Consider the following 22,495-nt stretch of genomic DNA (forward strand, 5'->3'; position numbering starts at 1 on the left):
TGCCCTAATCTTTTATGTCATAACATAACTTGATCATAGTCAAAGCTTGAACTAGTACTACCTAATTCATGAGCTGTTTTATTCGCAGAATCAGTTCCATCATAATAGTACAACTCATTTATTTCTCTAGCAGTTCCAATCATCTTTCCCGAGTTTTGGTCCTGAAAAACATAATTGGAATGAGAGAAAAAAATGGAATAATCAGAATCTTTAGACAAATTGTTAACGGAAAGAAGATTACATGTAAGTTTTGGAACTTGTAAGACAGATTTCAAAGAGATTTTTTCTGAAATTTTAATATTTCATTTTCCTGCAATTGGTGAAAAACTGTCATCAGCAATTCTGATTTTTTCAGAACCGAAACATAGATAATATGAATCAAATAATTAAGAACAGCTTGTCATATGATCAGAGGCTCCTGAATCAATGATCCAAGGAGTGGTACTTCCTAAAAAGGCCAAATGATTACTATCTACTTGTGTTATAGAACCAATAGGCGCATTAGATGATGAGCAAGATTTCAGCAGCTTAAGAAGATTACTTAATTGCTCTTTACTAAGTGGAGATGACTCAGTCTCATTTGCAATAGGTGTGTTATGTTCACCAGATTTTTTTCCCTTACCATTAGGTGGTTTATTATGCAATTTCCAATATTTTTCGAGAGTATGGCGTGGCTTTCCTTACCAGTAGTCACAGTGCAGGTTGTTTTTTTCTTCTACACGCTGGTTATGAGAAGTTTTCCTACTTAATTGAGCTTCAGGAATAGCCAACGTTGATTCTTCCACGGACTCGATTGAGCCTGCAGTCTTCTTTCCCAACATCACATGTCTCTGACTCTCTTCTCTCCTTACCTCCGCAAAAACTTCACCAATTTGAGGCAGGGGATTTCTTCCAATTATTCGGTCACGAACCTCATCATATTCAATGTTTAAACCTATAAGAAATTTGAAGATTCGGCTAATATCCACTATCTTCTTGTATCGGTTGCCGTCATCGTTTGATTTTCATTCATGATCTTTGAATAAGTCCAGGTCCTGCCAAATTCGCTTAAGAGAATTGAAATATTCGCTTAAGGAATTGAAATATTTTGTCACAGAATTCTCATCTTGGCAAATTTCCCCAAGTTGTAGGGTCAACTCATACACTTAGGATTGATTTCCAAGATCAGAGTACATTTCTGAAACAGTCCCATAATTCCTTGGTTGTAGAGTAACACAGATAATTTGCACTTATCTCTTCAATCATAGAATTAACCAACCATGTCATTACCATTAAGTTTTCGGCATCCCAAATGGCGTAAGTTATGTCATTTACCTCAGGTTGTTTATTATCACCTGTGATATAGTCAATCTTTCTTCTTCTTCGGAGATACATGCGAACATATTGTGATCATCGAAGAAAATTATCACCATTTATTCGAATTGTAATGATTTGAATTGGATGATTTTCAGAGGTATTTCTCTGAGGTTTAAACTGAGATGACAGAAGAGGCTAGTTTGTCCTCAACGTGACTTCAGGCATTTTAAAGATGAAGGACGCTGAATTTGCTCGAGCCCAAGATTCGCCCGCCCCAGCAAAAGATTACCGTTTTCGGGATTGAGCAGTGAGTGGTACAGATCGAGCGGATAGCTGAGCCTTCGGAGAATTACCGAGCGGGATCGAGCTCTCAAGCCGAAGCGGCTTTCGCGAGACAGGATCGAGCGCAGGCGAAGCAAACGACTTTCGCAGGTTAAGCAGACCGAGCGGGATCGAGCTCTCAAGGCTAAGCGACTTTTGCGAGACAGGATTGAGCGCGAGACAAGATTGAGCGCGCGGTACAGAGCGTCGAACATACACGATACAGAGGATCGAGCGGCAAGAGCAGATCGCACCGGGCGTCGAACAGTTCCACGAGATGGATCGAGCGACAAGCGAACGTAACTCTGAGATCGACTAAGGCCAAGGATTCATATCTTACGTGGCTCTGATACTATGAAAAAATAGTGGAAAAATATTGGAGGGCTTATTCTTATTGATGCAAAGAGGGGTATAAATATTCATTACATGACTTATTGATAAGGAAAACAATAAAAATAAAATATAGTAGGTAAGGAAAGAAATAATAACAAATATAATTGGCAGCTAATCTCTCTAATTAAGGAGATAAAATAAATAGAGATTCCTAAGATCCCTCGTATAATTCATAACCCTCTAAATATCGAGTTATAATAAATATGGAATATAATCATCATTAGTTTTGTTAAGAACATTGTTATAGAACTTTTAAGGGGGTTTAGAAATAGATAAAATTGCTAAAGGATTTAATTTGAACCAGTTATTGTTTAACTTAGATGTATTAAAAGTACATTCAGTAGGATTTCAATTAAAGATGAAGCTGTGAAGACTTCCAGTAAATTTGGCAATATTATATTGAGTAATTGTTTAATACGACTGTGTTGGAATCCAAATATTTAATTATTGTGAAGCGTACAAAGATTGATCCGCAAAAGTGGTGCTTTGTTAGCTTTGATGACGATTCAAATTACTACCTATAGTCTGCTTAATAGAAGAAGGCTCGAGCTATCCTATTTACAGAATTTCTTGTTCTATACTCCAGATGTGAGAAACAGTTACTGTGCTAAATTACGGATGATATCGGGATGAACTTTCATCTGTTAAATTTGTTATATTGATATTTAACCTGTTATGCCTATTAGTTTTTTTCTTGATTTTTCAGATTAATGCACTTAACACTTTGTACATCATGTTCTGGAATGGAATAAGTAGGGATATCACAACCTGATACTTTTATTTTCGTGCAGTGATGAGCTTCTTTTACAAGAGGATAATTATGATGTGAGTTCGCTATCTTTGGGAATGTCTAATGGCATGCGGTTGGGCAATATAATGGGTCCTGCAACCTTAACCAGTGGAGTGATCAAATTTGGCCACGTTGCTAATCAAGCAATGACTAGTTCTAATTCAAGATTATCAAATCAAAGGTACGTGACAACCTTTCTAGAAAGCTGGTGGCATATGAATTTAGTATTTTCACCAACCTACTAATGATGTCATGCATATATTGTATGTCTAGAAGCAGTGTTAATCATAGGTTGAAAGGTGATTTTCAATGGCTTCTTATGTTTGTAATATAAATAACACGGGTTTTACTCCAAAGCTAAACCGGTTTGGCCCAAATCGGTTCAGTTATATCCTATTAAGCAGTGCTAATCATTGGTGTAAGGACAGTCGTCGACGTCCCCTTTTCCCTTTTCAGGGCTATATCCTAGGATGAGTGATGCTTTAGTTATATCTCATTCCGAGGTGGTGTCTATCCTCGACGTATCCCTCCTCCCTCGCTGCCACATCTCCTTCCACCTACACAGCATTCCTCCTCTGAATTTCCTGCCGCCCAAGCAGAGAACTACCTACTATTATCAGCAGCCAACTCACAGCACCGTTCCTACTCCCCAATTCCTATTACCGACAGATCCTGCTATTGCCATCTACAGTTGACGCTACCTCACTGTTTCCTTACCGAACTTTGTACCCGCCCCTACAGCAACACCCGCAACTCCCCAAGTCCATTCCCAGACCAACCCGTAACATCCCGCCTTTCTGCTACAATCCCAAACACCCCTCCTTTCTGCCACAACCCCAAACGCCCCCTCCTTGCTACAACTCAAAGCCCCCTCCAACCTTCTGACCCTTACAGCAACCCCCATTCCAACTCAAAACTGCTGCCATAGACCCATATCCATCCCTCCTATTCCTACCGCCGCCCTTGACTTACCTCCCCGCTGCTGCGCAACCCTCACATACAATATTCTCCTACCGGTCAGCCTCCACCCATCCCTTTCGCCTTCTCCCTAGAGTATCATTTTGATGTTTGCTGTCATTTATTTCTTATTTTTGAAGAGCGTTGTTGTAACATTTTAATTTCAACAATAATATTTCTATTTCTATTGTAATTTGGGTTTCCTTCAGTGTCAATAAATTGCTAACTGACACGGATGTGCAATACTAAGGAGAGAATATCTGATATTAAAGTTAATCTAAACCAAAATAGAAATATCAAATATTATATTGAAAGCAAATAGACAGGTACAACCAACACACTTGATAGGGAAAATACAAAAACACAATGTCCGATAATCCGAAACAGCAACTGACACAACATGAACACTTAACTAGGGTGGATCTCAGATGATGGTGGTGGCCGATAGGGCTTTGGAGAGGTGGTAACATGGGGGCTGATGGATCGACAATGAAGAAATAGCGGCTGGCGGCAGTTATGAGCGGCGGGAACAGTTGCTAGGTTGCGAGGAGGTGGTTCCGGCAGCTGGGACAGCAGTGAAGCGACACTAGGATTGGACTTGGGCGGCTGGAACAACAATGGCAGTGCGGTGGAAGTGTTGGAATAACGGGGCTGCAAGGATGCGACTCAGGTGGTTGGAACAGTAGTGGATAACAAAGCAAGGGTCTTATGGGGTTGCGACAACAAGGCAAGAGGCTTGGAGAAGGTGGACGCAAGGTTGTGGGTAGCTGGCACAATAGCAGAGGCTTTGGAGGAATGATTCTGGGCAATTGGCAGTGAACGGGCGGCAGTTGGGAGAGCAGGATTTGTAGGAAGACTATCGGGAGGCAGCTGTCGAAGCGACTGTAGTGAGTAGGAATGTGTGGTAGCGAAATGGGAGGGATGCGAAGGAGTTGGAGAAGGATAAACATCACTTCGGGAGCTAAGATCAACCAGAAAACGACTCGAACTGAGGGTGGGGAAAGAAAATTTGGAGGGGGTCGTATGTTGGGATGCTGGAAACTCTATGATTGGATTTGGGTTTGGCTAGCTCTAATATCAAATGATACCGAAGGTAATCCAAACTACAATAGGAGAAGTAAATACTATTACTAAAAGAAATTAGACGGTTATAACTAACATACTTGATAGGAAAAATCCAACAACACGACACCCGGAAATATGAAGTAACAACTGACACAATACAAGAACTTGGGTGGTTGTGTTGGCCGACAGGGCTTGGTAACAAGGGGGTGGGTAAATCGGACATAAAGAAGCAATGATAAGGGGCTGTTCTAGGTGGCTGAAACATTAGCTAGGTTATGGGGAGGTGGTTTCGGCGGTTGGGACATCAGTGAGGCGGCATTGGGAATTGTCTTGGTCGGCTGGAACAATAACAACAATGCAGGAGAAGTGTCGGTACAACAATGAGGCTGCTGGGATGCGATTGAGGTGGTTCGAACAACAGTAGACTACGAGACGAGGGGCTTATGGGGTTGCGACGACAAGGCAGAAGGTAGGAAGGTTGTGAGTGGTTGGGGCAATAGTAGGGGTGCCAGAGGAATGACTAAGGGCAGCTGACAGTGAACTTGGGAGGAGGAAGGAAGGTTGTGAGTGGTTGGGACAATAGTAGGGATGCCAGAGGAATGACTAAGGGCAGCTGACAGTGAACAGGCGACAGTTGGGAGAGCAAAAACTGCAGGAAGACAACCGGGAGGTGTTTGTAGGGGTGACCGGAGCCAGGAGGAATGTGTGGTAGCTAAGCAGGAGAGATGTGAAGGAGGTGGAGGAGGATAATCGGGAGCAAGTTACAGTCAGGCACCACTCGACCCTTGGAGGAGAGTCACCACCTTTAAACAAGATACAGTCAGAGCACCACACGCCCACTCGACTCTTGAAGGAGAGTCACCACCTTTAAACGAGATACTGTCAGAGCACCACACACCCTCAGAAACTGCAGGAAGACAACAGGGAGGTGGCTGTAGGGGCGACTGTAGCGAGGAGGAATGCGTGGTAGTGAAGCAAGAGAGATGTGGAGGAGTTGGAGAAGGATAAGTGTCACATCGGGAGTGAGTTACACAGTCAGAGCACCACTCGACCCTTGGAGGAGAGTCGCCACCTTTAAACAAGATACAGTCAGAGCACCACACGCCCTCAGATACAGTTTTAGAAGGAAAAACTTGGACCAATACAAAACACACGAAAAACTGCAAGCCAAAAAAACGAAAAGCAAATATATAAGTCTATGGTAAAGAGGAGTGTCCCCTCACAATGAGGCGGTAAATCCATGTATGGAAGGTCGCTCGACCCTCAATTCGCTGTTTTGAACCAATCCCATGCGCCACAAAGAGTTTTTCCAGTCCAATCCAGGAGTCGGTCGCGAGATTGTAACATGGGTCGCGGTACTGTAGCAAATGTCTGGAAAGGGATCCCATGCTATACAATCTCGCATCAATAAATTTTTAGCAAAGGGCATTAGTGATTCGGCTTTAGTTACCCAATAGTTGCTTCAATAAATGATGAAAAAATTTTGGCCACTTAATATGCCTACCCTCACTATGAAACACATTTAGACGTTGTAGAAGGTTTACGCCTTCTTTATCTTGTTTTTAGTTTACGCACGTACTCATTTTTAGATTTGGATAGTGCACATTTATCAGAGCACGTGAGAATGTTCAGTTTAAAGGTCTTTCAACTTCAACTATTTGCTCGAGTTTTTCTCATGAAAATGTAGGTAATTTTTTCACTTTTTACCATAAAAAATTGCAATCAGCCCACTTGCATATATGTATTTTGGATCTGGTTGCAATAATTGCAATTTAGTGACTTTAGATTTTTTATTTTTTCTTTAGTAGAGGACCGTTGTAGTTCATTTTCACGTTCTAATTCAGTTAACTTTGTATTCTAAGAGTCACATAGGTAATGAGATTTTGTTTTTTTCGTATAAGCTCATTTTCACGTTCTAATTCAATTAACTTTGTATTCTAAGAGTCACATAGGTAATGAGATTTTGTTTTTTTCGTATAAGCAAGCTTTCAAATTCGTTGTAAGCCCAATTTTCTTATGTTCAATTTAATTTTGTAAAGCATTAGGCATTGCATTTCAAATTCTCCTTTTTTTTTTCTTTTTTTGCAGTTCATTCATTGAATAATTTGATAACATCTTGATGACTGTTCTAGGATATTGGGGGAGTCTTAAGGAACTTGTGGGCTCCAAAAGAGTTTATGTTCTGAATTAATATTTCAGAATGCATTTGGACTGTAGTTTGGGTCGGGATGAGATATAGGGGTCGTTTGAGAAGAGTGTAGTTTGTGTGCGAGATCTTACTTTTTTTCCTTTGGTTTTCAACCCTCAATATCACACGTGATGGGGAGGATAGTGATGCCTTTTTATGCTTAAATTTTTTTTACATTTATCAAATGTTTAAATGAAATTGTACTTTAAAGAAATATTATTTTCATGTTTATCTTGCAGGTATAACACTTGGAGTCGATTGGAGCAACGGCGTGAAACAGAGGCAAATGGGAGCAAATAGGAGTGTTGTCAGCAGAGTGACGTCTAGGCGTCAGTCATCGCCCATAAAATAGAGAAGGCACCTAGGCGCTGCAAACTAGCGCCTAGGTGCCCGAACTGTCCTGGGGCGGTTTCTACACGCCCTAAGGAGTTATTTAATGCATCTAGACGTTTGGGAAAAGACTTTTTGGCATTTTAAGTTTTGGAATTCTCCATGAAGGCCGAGAGGTCGTAAATAGGAGTAGGAAATGTAGATTTTTACCTTTTATGAAGAGATTGATAAGAGAATTTTGAGAGATATATGTAAGTGATTATATTAGCATCGCGTGGATCAACATGGGACTTTATTAGAGGGATTTCATCTTTCTTTCAAAGGAAAAAACCTACGTAATGTATTCTTTATTATCGTGTAATTATTTTAAACATTGATCCAGTGGATTTGTTTTGATTTAATGAAGTTTTTTGTTGTGTGACATCTGTTTTTTGAAATAGAATTTTGTACTTTTACTTAAAATGATTTGAATGAATGTTTAGGATGTTATGATGCATTTTAGAATAGGTTTTTCATATCATAGTGATGGTTCTTATTTCATGTTTCATTTACTAATCAATCTAGTCAATTGGAATGTTAAAATTTATTGTAAACCTATAAGTTTCGGGAGGGCTATTTGTCAATAGTTTGAGCAAATAGGCTGAATGTATTTTCCTTTGCTTTCATTCCAATAAATAATAGTCCGTACAATCTATTTTAGGTACATCATATTTTGTATAATCTATTTTAGTTAACTTAATTAATACATCTTCCTAATCTAAATATTCAGCTAAAAGGAAAGAATTTTGTACAAATATAATATTTCTTTCTTTGCAGCATTGCAAAGAAGGAAACTCTTTATTATGTCTGATTTCATTTACTCCTATCTGATTTCATTTATTCTTGATTGATGTCCCCCCACAAATTGATGTTAATTGATCAAGAAGCATAAATTTGCCGACAAGAAACTGGTGACGCTATCGAAAAAGAGTTTTAGTAAATATATCAGTCGTTTGAAGATCAGAAGTGATATGCGGAAGAAATATAACACCATCCTCATAGGCTTCTCAAATGGAATGACAGTTCACTTCAATGTGTTTCGTGCGCTCATGAAAGACGGGATTAACAGCAATCTGGATAGCATTAGTATTATCTGCTTGAAGAGAAGTAGACTCAAGCTGAGGAAAATCAAGCTCAACCAGCACACCCCGAAGCCAAATGATCTCGGAACAAGCAAATGACATAACACGATATTCTGATTCAGTAGATGACTTAGACACTCGATCTTGTTTCTTGCTGAGATTAAAAAGTTGTCGAGAAATGTGCACCATCTAGTAATAAATCGGCGTGTATCAGAACAACCAGCCCAATCGACATCACTATAGGTTGTTAAGGTGATAAGAAACTCCGCAGAAAAGAACAAACCACGATGAGAAGTACCTTTCAAATGCCGAACAATACGTCGAACTGCAGCTAAATGAAGATATGTAGGTGCTTGCATAAATTAACTAACTTATTGCAGAGCAAATGAAATATCAGGACTCGTAATAGTCAGATAATTGAGACCCTCAACCAATTGTCGATATAGAGATGGTTTAGATGGAAAATCACCATCATTCTGTTCATATTTGACATTTACTTCCAAAGGAGTATCAGCAGAATGACTATCTTGAATACCAGTGAAAGCAATGAGTCCCTTCGTATAGTTGTGCTAATGAAGAAAAATACCAGCGGGAGAAGAGTGAACCTTGAATCTTAAGAAATAAATTAATGACCCCAAATCTTTCATATGAAAAGAACTCTGAAGCCGTTTCTATAGTTGAGACATCAATTGATTGTCAGATTTTGTGATGACAATATCATCAACATAAACTAATAATAAAACAATTTCTTTGTTAGTCTTATAAAGAAATAATGATGAATCATACTGACTTTGAATAAAAGAAAAGCTAAGAAGGGTATTGCGAAACTTTTCAAACCAAGCCCGTGGAGCTTGTTTCAAACCGTATAGGGACCGTTTGAGCTTACTATCATGTGAAGGTGTTGTGAAGGTGTAGAAAATAAGCCTGAAGGAGTCATATTGACATCATCTTTGAGATCACCATGTAAGAATGCATTTTTAACATTCATCTGCTTTAAGAACTAGCTTTTAGATGCAGCAATAGATAACATCAGTCGGACAGTATTCATCTTAGCCACAGGTGCAAATGTTTCTTCATAATCAATCATGTATTACTGTCGATTGCCAAGAGCTACCAATCTTGTCTTATATCTGTCAAGAGAGCCATCGGATCAGATTTTAAGAGAATAAACTCATTGACAACTAGTGGGTTTAACACTTGTAAGACATGAAACAATATCCCAAGTATGATTGTCTTGAAGTGTCGGAAGTTCCTCTTGTATGACTTTGATTCAGCTAGTCTGTTTAGCAGCCTGAAAATAAGAGGTATGAACAGTAGTATTAGTTAAAATTGCAGAATTCCCATATCTATATAGAGGACGAATATGTCGGGTTGATTGTTAAATACTTATTGGTGCACTTTCTGGATCAGGCTCGGGGAGGATTGAAGGTGAAGGGGGCAGGCGTCGTGTGTTGAAAATGTCCGACTTGAATCTTTTATCAGCGGAAGAATTATCAAATTGTGGAAGTATAATTGTATGTGTTGTCGACACATGATGCTGAAAGTAATATTCATGTGAACAAAGCAAATACATCCGAAAATATGTAGCATATGATAATTAGGATGTTTATCAAAAAGTCGATAGTAGAGAGACTCATACTTCAATTGTTGAGATGGTAAGCGATTAATGAGATAAACTGCAGTAGATAAAACTTCAGTCCAAAATTTAACTGGAGCAGAAGATTCTTTCACTAATGTACGCACAGTATTCAATAGATGTCGATTTTTTCGTTCAGCAGTTCTATTTTGTTGCGGTGTATAGGGACATGAACGTTGTTAAACAGTACATTTGCTATGGAGAAATGCTTGAAACTCATGAGCATGTATTCACCATCATTGTCAGATCGTAAGGTTTTAATACAAGCAGAGAACTGAGTTTCAACATATGCTAAAAATGTTTGAAATACAGTAAATACTTTTATTTTGGATCGCAAAAAATAGATCCAAGTAAATCATCTGCATTCATCAATAAATGTCACAAAATATCTATATTGAGCATGTGAAATAACTGGTGTAATTCCCCAAACAATACTGAATAATGTAAAAACATTTATTGACACAATTACCTGAAATAGGAAAAATGTAATATCTTATTTTTTTCCAATTTTATAAACAGAACAGTCAACTACTAAACTCTTATTTGTATAATAAAAAACATCACTTTTAAGTAAATGCTTTAACACCATATCATTTGAATGACCTAGTATTTTATGTCAGATGTCTGCCTTATTTTCAACAACTAAAGAAGCTAATAACATATTCTGAGGAATAATAAATTGTAATGGAAACAGCCTGCTCACTTTAAACATCTTCGCTATCATCTTCCCCAAAATTTGATCATGCACAATACAACCATAATGAGAAAAATGTACGTTACAGTTATTATCCACAATTTGACCAACAAGGAGTAAGTTAGTTGATAATTTAGGAAGAACCAAGAAGGAGTTAATATCACCAATTGTCGTAATTGAAATATTATTTCCATCAGCAACTTGAATATGTTGAGTACCAGTGTACGACCGTTGGTTATGCAATAAATCGGCTGTGTAAGTCATATGATTTGTGACGTCTGAATCAACAAACCAAAAAGAATGAACGAAAGTAATAGTTTTATCCTTCTGTTGAAGACCGAGAGAGAATCATTTGTTGAACCATATCTGGTGCGAGAGCTTATTAATTATTGGCAGCAACTGTGGATGTCGAGCCAGGATTGTGAGTGTCGGATACTGTGGCATGAAGTGCTTGTGGTTTGCAGTTTTGGGGTCTTGTAGGACACTCCGTAAGAATATGTCACTTTTGCTTGCATTAAGTACATACCTTATTTTCACAATTTCGTGCAATATGACCAAATTTCTTGCAGTTGTAGCACTGCACTGGTCCCTTTCCTTTGGTCTTAGCAGCATATGCAACATTAATTATTTCTGATGATACACTTGTTGTACTGATAGCAGTTTGTGTCGCCAATCTTTGTTTTTCGCGCAGTAATTGCCCAAAACAAACATCCAAACAGCCCAAAACAAACATCCAAACTTGCCCAAAACAAACATCCAAACAAGGAATCGGATCTCTGTTCAGCAACCCAGCTCGAGCTGTTTCAAATTTAGGTCTGAGTTTAATTAAAAACTAATTACGACGAATTTCTTCATGAATAGCTTGAAGACTAGCTAAGTTTTCCTTTGACATCTTAGCATAGATAATGTCAGTATGTTCGCTCCATAAATTTAGAAAGCCAGAATAATATTGTTCAATTGAAAGATTACTCTGACTATAATTACTCATGTCAAGTTCCAATTGGAAGTGTTTCACAGAATTAATTATCTTGATTTATCTTGATTGTAAGCACGCTTCAAGTATTCCCACATTTTTTTAGTTGTGTCAAAGGATCGTATGTTGTTCACCATATGAGCCTCAATAGATCCTAAAATTCAGGAAACAATTCAAGCATCATTTGCTTCCTATTGATCAAGATCTTTTGCCTCAATAGGTGCAGGAGAAGACCCGTCAATATGGCCCCAAAGCTCCTTCTCTTATAAGAACATTCTGAGTTGAAATTCTCATGCAACATAATTCTTTCCCGTAAATCTGATGGCTAAAATTTCATAAGACATTCTAAATAGAATTATCCTTAATCGAAATCAACCAGAAATCAAAAAAAGCCAAGATATCCAAAAAAAAATACTAATCATTGATCTAAATCAACCTAAAAGATTCAAAAAATTGTGCACTGCCTTAAATTAGGAGAGGAGTCAGAAGCCAAATCTGAAGCCCACGATCCTTAAAGTGCGACGATCTAGGAAGTATATTATCGTTGAAATACGTCGACTATTCCATAGCCAAAGTCGAAGATACAACCGATGCTATTGGAGCATAAGCAAACGAAGGGAGCCAAGTGGACGAGAACAAATGCAGATGCAGCGGACGAAGCAATTGAGCGATCGAGCTGGAGTTCGGGCAGTTGAACGAAGGAAGCGGTCGAACGGCAGCGGCGGTTCGGGCAGGAGAACAGCGGTCGAGCAGTCAAGCATTAGAGCGGCAGTTCAGGCAGGCGAACAACGGACAAGCAGCAGTTCGGGTGGTCGAGCGAGCGGCACAGAGGAAGCAGTTAGGGCGAACATGAAGAGCTCTCCAGGCAAAGCAGACGACTCCAAAGATTCAGATCCTAAATATTCGACGTGACTCTGATACTATGTCAATATTTTGAGCAAATAGGTTGAATGCATTTTTCTTTGCTTTCATTCCAATAAATAATAGTCCGTACAATCCATTTTAGGTACATAATATTCTGTATAATTTATTTTAGGTAACTTAATTAATACATATTTCTAATCTAAATATTCAGCTAAAAGGAAAGAATCTTGTACAAATATAATATTTTCTTTTTTGCAGCATTGCGAAGAAGGAAACTCTTTATTCTATCTGATTTCATTTATTCCTGATTGATACTATTGTTTTAACAACTAGGAGGACCCACATTGAACTTATAGGTGAGAAAAAGTAGTCCTAAGATTCAATGCAATCTTTGAGAGATATTCATTGATGAGTGCAAATTCGTGTTTTTAGGGTGACAGGCTAGATTCCTAACCAGTTTGATCTAGGGCTTCGTACCTTAAATCTAAGATTAAGTCAATTAGAGGGCTATTAGGAGAAGGAGACTCTAGGGTGACAGGCTAGAAGTTTCGCCGTGATATTCTAGTTATTTTAAGGAATCAACCATAGGTTAACTGAGCTACGTTATATACTCAAAAGAGGGTAATTTAGATTTTTGCTTCTATTGTCCCTGACCACATTAGATTCTAAGCATCTCATTCTTACACATTATTTAGGCCTAAAAATTCACCAAACTAATTTATCTAATCAGGTTTAACTTTAGATTTAGGTTTGTGTTTATGAGTAGTTAAACAAACACTCTTAATCGACATTCCAAACTAGGACCTGATAGTAGTATACTATAACTTAGCTTAAGGGATTTCTTACCTCATTTTTTTATGGGATCGATAATTGGGACTCCATTAGAGCACTATATTACTTGAATGATACGTATACTTGCGTAGAATTCTTAATGTGTAAACTATAAATCAAATTCTAAATTTTATAACACACTGACCGCCTAAAGAAACTGTGTTTAAATTTTTTGCTAGGAAATTAAATAATTGCGTAAATGCGGACCAGGGTCAGACAGGAGTCTTAAGGTGTGAAGTAGGTGACACGGACGTGAATCCTTGGATCGGGTGCAGGAACCTATAGTGAGCTTAGACCAATTTAAATGAGAGGGGGAGGGGTCAACTAACCCTCGGTGCTGAAGTTGCCGCCCATAAGGAGTGGGCCACTCCTTAGTTACTATTTTCTCAGTTTTTTTAGAGCACATGGAGTCGTCAGTTTATCTATTTATATGTCATCGTATAATTTTCTTATTCGAATAAATCTCCCTCCTGAAACTTGCAAATGATTCGAAGATGAGAGGATAATGAAAAAAGAAATGCGACAAAAAATAAGCAAACAAAGAAAAAAAAATAAGCAGAAGACTTATATATGGGTAGTCCTCGTGTGATGGGTCGAGAATATACATCCAAACAGGATCAGATCGAAGTATTTTGAAACACAACATCTACGAAGAAAATCTCTACATAAGCAACTCGTAACCGGAGAACCAAAAAAAATATTTTTGTTTTAGGGTCAAAAGTCTCCCAGAAGAACGTATCCCTCTGGTTAATTATGCCTTAGGGGATACCTAAGAGTACTTTCGATAAAAGGAGTATCATTTATATTATCTTATGAACCTGGAGAATAGGCCATCAAATGATGGTTATTTCAAACAGGAGAATCTCATCGCCTCTAGGGTATATACCGAACCACATGGGAGAGGGTAAATCCCTAAAATCCACAGGTGTACAACGATCTGCCAATAACTGAGGCCTGAAGAAATAACCAAGTCGACTTGACAGGAATATTCCTATGCTTCAAAGCTCACCAGGTCGTGAGGGCAGAGGGTGAATCATCGTATCCTAAACGGGCAGCTTGCATATCGACAGTAGGGGCCGTCAAGAAGACATCAACGAAGTCACAAAGGGCGGCAGGGCTCAAAGGGGCTCAACAAAAGAATGGTAGGGTAATCCTATAAAGTAGAGGTAACCAGGTCAGGGTACCATGAACCTGTCATCTCTATTCCCCTATCTCCTGGATTCCTTGTCTCTCTATTCCTCTACCGCCGTGGCCGAAATTTTTCTGCAACAGCAGCAACAACACTGACCATAAGAAAGAATCCCAAGGGTTTTTTGGATGCCATCTTCAATGCTTCATAGACGTCTCTTCTCGTGCGCACGAGAGATGGGATTGTTGCATCGACTCCTCATGTACTCGCTACATGGCAGTGCTTTGTTATTCTAATCTTCTCCCAAAGCATAAAAGTTCATTTGCTTGTCTTCTGCTTGCCTCGACAGCACCCAGCAGCCTCCACTGGGCTTTTTTCTTGCCAGGCTACTCTTCCATGCAGTAGAAACCTCGACCAGGAATAGCGGCAACTCCAGCTTTTCCAGCCAACAACAACAACAACTCTTGATATTCCTTATAGCAGGTTTGCCTTCATTGCTTTATCCCTATAGGCTTCTAGACCTTGCTACTGCAAGAACTCCTCCAATTGCCATCGGAAAACTTATTTGTTAGCACACTTCTCTGTAGCTGGAAGTATCCTGTTGCAAGCCCTCCTCACTGCTTACCTTCTTTTTCCGATAGACCCTCCTAAGTCTTTCGCAGCAGATGCTGGAATCCTTCCTGTAGCCACATGTCTGGAGCTTATTCATGTAGCAGGCCCTCCATAAGAGTTTTTCCTGCAACAATCTCTCCACTGAATTTTTTTCCCTGCAGCATGCCCTACCCCAGAACTTTTCCCTGCAACTAACCCTCCCTCGGAGCTTTTTCCTATAGCAGGCCCTTCTTCAGAGTTTCTCTACAGCCATCAACACTAGAATACTCCCTGCATGCCGCAAAACTTCCTACAGGTCCTCTATTCTCCTTTGCCACCAGAACTCTCCATGCAACCAAAATCCTCCCACTGAAGGCCCTCCTCCGTCGGAATCTTTTCAGCTGATCTGCCTCCTCTCAAGTTTTTCTTCTTCCTAGCACCAGAATTCTCTCTGCAGAATCTCCTCTATTCAATTTATTCCACTAGAGTCTTCATGGCAACAAACCTTCCAGTATTAATTATTAGTTGTAGGCAGTCGGAACTTCGTTGGCCAAATTTCTCCATACATACACTTTCGTAGCTTTTCCCTGCAACATAAATTGTCCTTGTTGCAAGCCTCTCCAAAATTCCACTTATAGTCGAAAGTGACCCTATTGTAAGCCCTCCAGAATTCTCCTTGAATCCAATCTTCATGTTGCAGACCCTCCGTCGGAGCTTCTCCTTATTGTAGGCCCTTTGTCTGTTCTTCCCTGTTGTTGCTCTTTCTTTTTTCCTTACAGGCCACACTTTGCAGTTTTCTTTGTAGGTTGTCTAGTTCCCTTCAAGCTTCTCTGCAAAATTACCTACAACATTTCCTTTCCTACAAAAACCTTCCACTCTTAAGTAAACTACATAAATTGTAGTCAAAACAAGCACAGTCAATTAGAAGCAGCCTTAAGTACTCTTTGGATTGATAACCAAGTACGGGATGCAGACTCCAAGTTTTACTCCGGAGATAATTCAAAGCAACACACCAATCTCGTGACATACCTAAGTGGTGGTGTCGGGGAAAGCGATTGACAGTGTTAAAATGCACCAAAGCTCTTCCTTTCAACAACTTCTCATAATTCAATACTAAGCTTGGTCTCTAAAACATCTACGAGCTAGCTTGAAGGGGAGTGTGGAAATTTGAGAAGATAAGTTCTTTCCATATATACCTCTCTCATGTGGGTCGGCCACCACCTTCAAAGCTTGGAGGATTTATTTGGGATATCTTAGGGTCTGTTTGGGGCAGCTTATCAGTTGCGGCGATGTTTTGAAAACGTCGTCGCATAGTTTGGTTAGTGCGTTATGGTAGCTTATTGACAAATGGTGTTTCGATTCCTTAATAGATTGGGTCGTGGGATCGACCCTGTGACCCGCGTTTTGAACAACGTATCGACATGTTATTCCTCTTGTGCCCTTTGAAGTTGTTCGTCTCCTCCCTCGCTCTGTCTTTCTCGCCTACATGAGTTTCGCCTCTCCACGTTTCGCCTGAAGTCGCCTGAAGTCGTCGCCTACCTTCTCCTTCATCCCCTTTTTGAGTCTGAAACCCTAAGAGAATGAAGAGCCTGAAGGAGTTGTCTCCCGATCTTGCGATAGCAACCTCTTTGGAGGAAATCCTACCACCACCTCCATTTTTAGAGCTCCGACGGGATGGAAAGTTGTCGCTTTCGCCTGCGCCATGGAAGGCCTTGAAGCGGAGGTACTCCGGAGATCCTTTCGTAGTAAAGGTTGTCGCCTTCCTCACGACTTGTGGTCTCTGCAAGCGCAGCCTCAGCCCTGGTTTTGATACTTTCATGTATAGGTTTTTCTTCATAGAAGATCCTAATCTGATAAACCATACAAATCCTTTTGTACTCTTCAAGATGATTGCAGGTTTCAATATTCTTAAAACTTCTTATTATTCCTAATTTAGATTCAGATATTTCGTTATTTATTAGGGTTTTTAGATTCTGTTGCGATTAATCGATGAGCTGACATTCCTTTGTTTCTTCCATAACTTTATTTTGGGTTTCACTGAGAAATCTGTTGTACCGAAAGATAAACTGATTTTATTATTATTATTATGTTTTATTTATAACTCTTTTGTTCAGATTTTTGAGCTCGATGTTGCACAATGCAACTTCAGACATATTAAAATTTTGTTTTTCTTAGTTCTTGTTTAATTTATGTTTGTATGCATGGATATATGGCTCTTTGATCTTTTGGGTTATTAGTGTATGTTTGGATTATTTTATGCTTTTTTTCCTACTGTTGTTGGTTCTATCTATGCATATGGAATTATGTGTTGAAGTGTTATGTTTAGTGCTATCCCTATTTTTAATCCTGAGGTGTATATCCTTTTTTTTGTAGTGTTATGAAGTGATTTTTTTTTCTAAACTATCAAATATATAGCCATGAAAGTTCTGTTACAAACAGTCCAACTGCACGGGCAGAATTGACATTTATCCAGAAACAACTGTAAATCAGTTGTTTTCCAAACGCATAAATCAAACAGCTAGTCAGTTTATCCGAATTAGCTGCTGATCAGCAGCTTATTTGAATAAGCTGATAAGTTGGATAAGCTGCAGCTGCCCCAAATTGACCCTTAGTAAACTTTTGATTTGGTTTATTCCCTTCCTATTTTATGTTATTCTATTTTTTATTCAAAATTATTTCTTTTATTAATTTAGGTGAGTTATGTTTGGTAAGTTCATAAATAAGGATGGATTGATTTCTCTATATATATGTACCCTATTTGTGAATAATCAAAGAAGCCATTTTCTTCCCCAAGTTCTACAATATCTACTATTTTTGGTCCAATTGTTAATTACCGGCATTTTCTTGGTTTAGAAAATGAGTCTTAAGAGATAGGTCTCCTTGACCCTTGAATTTGCTTAGTCCTCTTACTGTTAATCATGCATTTTATAAATTTGTATGATAGATGCTCATATTATTTGATGATCTGCACTTCTATCTGTTGCTCATATGATGATTGCCAACTTCCTTTTTTCATTATTTTCTCTGCTTCTTTATTGTTCCAAAATTGTTAGTTTCAATTCTGGTAGAATCCTCCTATGGACGCTTTGCCATCTTTTACAACTACTTGCATAGTCTCATTTGCTTTTTATTTACGTTATTTATCCACACTACAGAACAGATATTCAGTTCCCGGCATACCCGCTTGATGAGAGCAGCCCACACCAAGCAAATGATTTGCATATTGGCCTCAGCCGCCTACCCAATGTGGCACAAAACACTCCGAGCCGTTTTAGTCAGCAATCAGTTAATCGGCATAGTAATCTTATGCAATCAATACCAGTGCATGGTTTGAGGACGCATCAGAAAAGTCAAGCTTCCCGATCCAATTATACTATGGTTGATTCACATGTTGGGACAAATAATATGTTCAACAATAGCATGCAATGGGGTAATTTTACGACCGCATGATTTCATATTATTTTGTAGATTGCTTTGATGAAAATTTAAGCAATTTTTTATTTTGTTTATTATTTTAATGTTTGCATTCTCTAGGGGTTATTTGTTTTTAATGTATTACAGTGTATTACATTTGGAATATCTGGATTTCAAATTCTTAGTTATTCTGTATGAAAACAAATCTGAATTATTTCTTTAAAGAATTTAGAATCATTTAATATCTTTTTTTTGGTGAATAAGTTCACTCGAATTGAGTGAATTTCAAATTTAGTGCATGTTCATCTTATAAAGTTCTCAGTTAACCGTCCGCCCGAATGCTCTTCTTGCTCAATTTGAAATTGAGTGAATTTTAAATTTATTCTATATGAAAACAAATCTGACTCACTCTTTATAACGCAGACGAACTTGAACAGAAGCTTTGCACATCTCCTTAGCCAGTTCTCATGCAAAGGCAGCACTAGAACTCGCAAGGCCACTAGATTCCATATGAAGACGCCAACGCCTGCCTTACCTCGATTTTTTTCCCGCATACGCTTGCATGCAACCATCTTATCATTTGCACACAATCTCTCCGGTTTTTGGGACTCGCAACTACCTAACCTGCAAATACAATGATCCTGTTGCACTCCGCCAGCACCTGTTATCCCATTGCCATGCTGTCCCTGTCCAGAATTGGTTTCAATTTGCATCAATGCATCCAAACCCAACAAAGAAAAGCATTTTATGGTTTTCATATCTAAGAAACCAAAATATAGTTTAATAAATTTGAAGTAAGGATGTATCCTAAATATTTGCAACTTAGCAGCGCCTCAACTGGTCAGAGTTGTCAAGTTTTTTCAGGTGGTGGCCTAGAGTAATTGTAGGTCGCCTTTATTGTGATGCTAGTGTCAGGAGTTTGAATCGTAGAAATAACATTTTTGCAATGTAGTTCGGAGCTCATCAATTTCTGTGTAAACCCTGCATTAGACAGTATATTCATATTTTTGTGAAATATTATCAAATTTATTTGGAATATCCTTGTATACTTATTCCAGCTTGAATTAATTTAATTTTTCAACTAATCGTCCAAATAAAGTACATGCTTATCTCCAGTGTTGTTGTTTCCATTTTTCTACTCTAATCACTTTGCGATTGTATTCAAGTAAATTTATGGAGAATTGATTTTATATACATAGATCTGTGACCTAAATGCAGATGGACCCTTTTTTTTACTCGAGAATTATTTCCCCCATTTTTACTCCAATCTACAATGTAGACTATTTTCAATGGTTTCTATCAATAATGTAATCAGTTAATGGTCTAAGGAACACAAGTCTTGATACCGGTGCTAACCCAAATCATAACGGAAACACAAATATTATTTCTAAATTCCAAATATACTACAAACACGATACGGGAAAGCAGGAAATAGACGAAAAACAAACATGACAACATAAAATGCAGTGGAAGCAAGGATGATGATAGCAATGGCGTCAAAACGCAGCTGGAGAGGTGCAAGAACGTCATTGGAGACTGGATTGGCGGTGTGGTGAAGACCGGAGAGTGGGGGCTGCTGTGGAAGAAGTAGGACAACAGCCGGGAGGATGGACGAAGAGATAAATATCTCAGCGGGGTTGAGCTACAGTCGGAGCACCACCCGAACCCATGGAGACAATAATCACCTTGGACAAGGGACAGTCGGAGCACTACCTTGATATCTGATACAACCCTCAAGTGAGAAAATACTAGACAAAACTGAATTCAGATTTCATAAAACAGACCCTGAACTCAAAGCGCATCATCTCATATTTATAAAGAGACATGATATATTTAGGAAACATTTAAAATGAGAAGGAGAATAAAAATCAGATTTCAGATTTTAAGAAAGGCTTCTAAAATAGAAAATGAGAATAAGAATTAGATTTTACATTTTATGAAATGATTTAAATTAAGGAAGGAGAATAAAATCAGGATTTAGGCTTTTAGGAAAGGATTTAAATTAGGAAAAGGCCTAGGAATAAAAAAACGAAGAGAAAGGAGGGAAAGAAAGGGAAGGGAGAAAAAAAGAAAGAAAAGGGGATGATGGAGGGGGAGGGGGAGGTGGGCCCCCCTCCAAGAGTACTGGCCGGTCCAACTTGGTTGGAACTGCACCCAGTTGGTCCCCCATGAGCCCTGCAGCAGTCTCTCAAGGTTGGGGGAGTTTCGACCTCATCTGTCGAAGCTTCTGGTTTTCATGGTACGGCGGTAAGTCCTCTAGTAGGTCGATCACGGCAGTATAGTCATTCCACATCACATTCTGGTAGAATAAGTAGTCATTATCTTTTGGCATGTCCTGAGCGGGAGCTGTATATAGAGGTGAGTTCCGCAATGCAACTCTCGAGCCCTTCCATTTGAACTCTTCTCCTTTCACTTCTTGTGTCTAGCGTGTGGTGGTTGAGCAGTAAGTATGTGAGGGGAACTCAATTCTAGGATTAAATCTATGACAAGCTACGTCACTCTCACTGACACTCTTAGGAGAGACCTCCCCACAAATACGATCTGGATCCCATTGCAGAATTTTCTTCTCCATCAAGCTCCTTGGGCCCACTACAAAGTTGGGGTTCATCTCTCCCGTCTAAACATCTAACAAGGTGCCCCCTGCTAACCTAAAAGCAACCTCTGAATATCTCCATGTATTGTTCTCGATATGGCACACAATGAGCTAATTTATGACATGTTGGACCTCCCTTCATCAAGGCAATTCAGGAGGGGGTCTATACATCTGAAAAATCTGCATTTCGCTTATCCGGGGTGGACCTATATTTGTTTTCGGCTCCTCAAACTCATAACCCATGTAGACATCTAAGGTCATTCCTATTAATGTACCTCTCACTATCTGCAAGATGCTAGCTCGAGGCACTATAATCTCATAATCTATTGGGTTGTCTATTACCTTAGAGTCACTACCTTCTAAAGTAGCGATTGTTACCTTAGCTGGAATCTCTATCTCGGGGTCCACTAGAACTGGTGGCATCTCATCCTCGCTAGCTGAAAGTGGAGAATCCTTCCGGAAGTCTTCATCTTCTCTCGTATTAACTGCGTAATTGCCCAATTTTTCAACAACATTGTGCTCAATGAAACAAATCTCACCCTTGGTGGTGCATTCGGATTCTGCATGCCCAAATCTATGACATTTGCAGCACTTCCTGGTTGTGACGGATTTAGGGATGCGGATGAGTTTCACATTTTCTCTACTCTAAATCAGTTTGTTTTCTGACGGGGTCGTCTTGGGTGCTCCCTTGGGTGCACTCTGTCTTTAAGATCTTGAGGTTGACCTCTGCCTATAAGATGTGGAGGTCTCTCATTGGTGTGGCCTCTTCACTTCTGAAGATAGAGTGCAATTTATGTCTGTAGCTAACTGATAAAAATTGGTATTGTGTCTCTTGTTTCATCCTCAGATTCTCTCATTCTTTTCTTTGACTCCTCTGATCACGATTGAGAGTAACCTCCCATTGAATTTCATCCTCAATATTCGTAATCCACCGCTTAAGTCAGAGGATCTCTCCCCATATTTTTCCCGGGTAGTTTTGGGCATATATCTCATTAGTGGCATGGCTAAGGTATAGGAATGAGAAAGAAAAATTTTGGTGGGGTTAGGGTTTAGGTTGTGGAAAGGATATTTGGTGAGGTGGATTGAATAGTGACGGATGCTAGAAACTCTAGGATGAGACTAGGGTTGGGCTAGCTTTAATATCAAATGATACTGAAGTTAACCCAAACCACAATTAAAAATATTATTTCTAAATTTCAAACATATTATAAACACAATACAAGAAAGCAGGAAATAGACGACAAACAAATATGACAACATAAACAATAAAAGGCATTTGTGGGGGACGACGAGGACAGAGGCTGCTCAA

At 39.1% G+C, this 22,495-nt stretch overlaps 1 protein-coding gene across 1 annotated transcript in view; it reads left to right on the plus strand.

Moving 5' to 3' along the window:
- Positions 1-22,495, plus strand: part of LOC110021778 — a 63,965-nt gene that overhangs the window by 37,599 nt on the left and 3,871 nt on the right. Inside the window, exons 16-17 of the mRNA XM_020720415.1 lie at positions 2,802-2,981; positions 18,335-18,609. Of these exons, the coding sequence (XP_020576074.1) occupies positions 2,802-2,981; positions 18,335-18,609 (455 nt within the window). The remainder of the gene's footprint in view (positions 1-2,801; positions 2,982-18,334; positions 18,610-22,495) is intronic.

Source organism: Phalaenopsis equestris, unplaced genomic scaffold (assembly GCF_001263595.1).
Source record: "Phalaenopsis equestris unplaced genomic scaffold, ASM126359v1 Scaffold000146, whole genome shotgun sequence".
Taxonomy (NCBI): domain Eukaryota; kingdom Viridiplantae; phylum Streptophyta; class Magnoliopsida; order Asparagales; family Orchidaceae; genus Phalaenopsis; species Phalaenopsis equestris.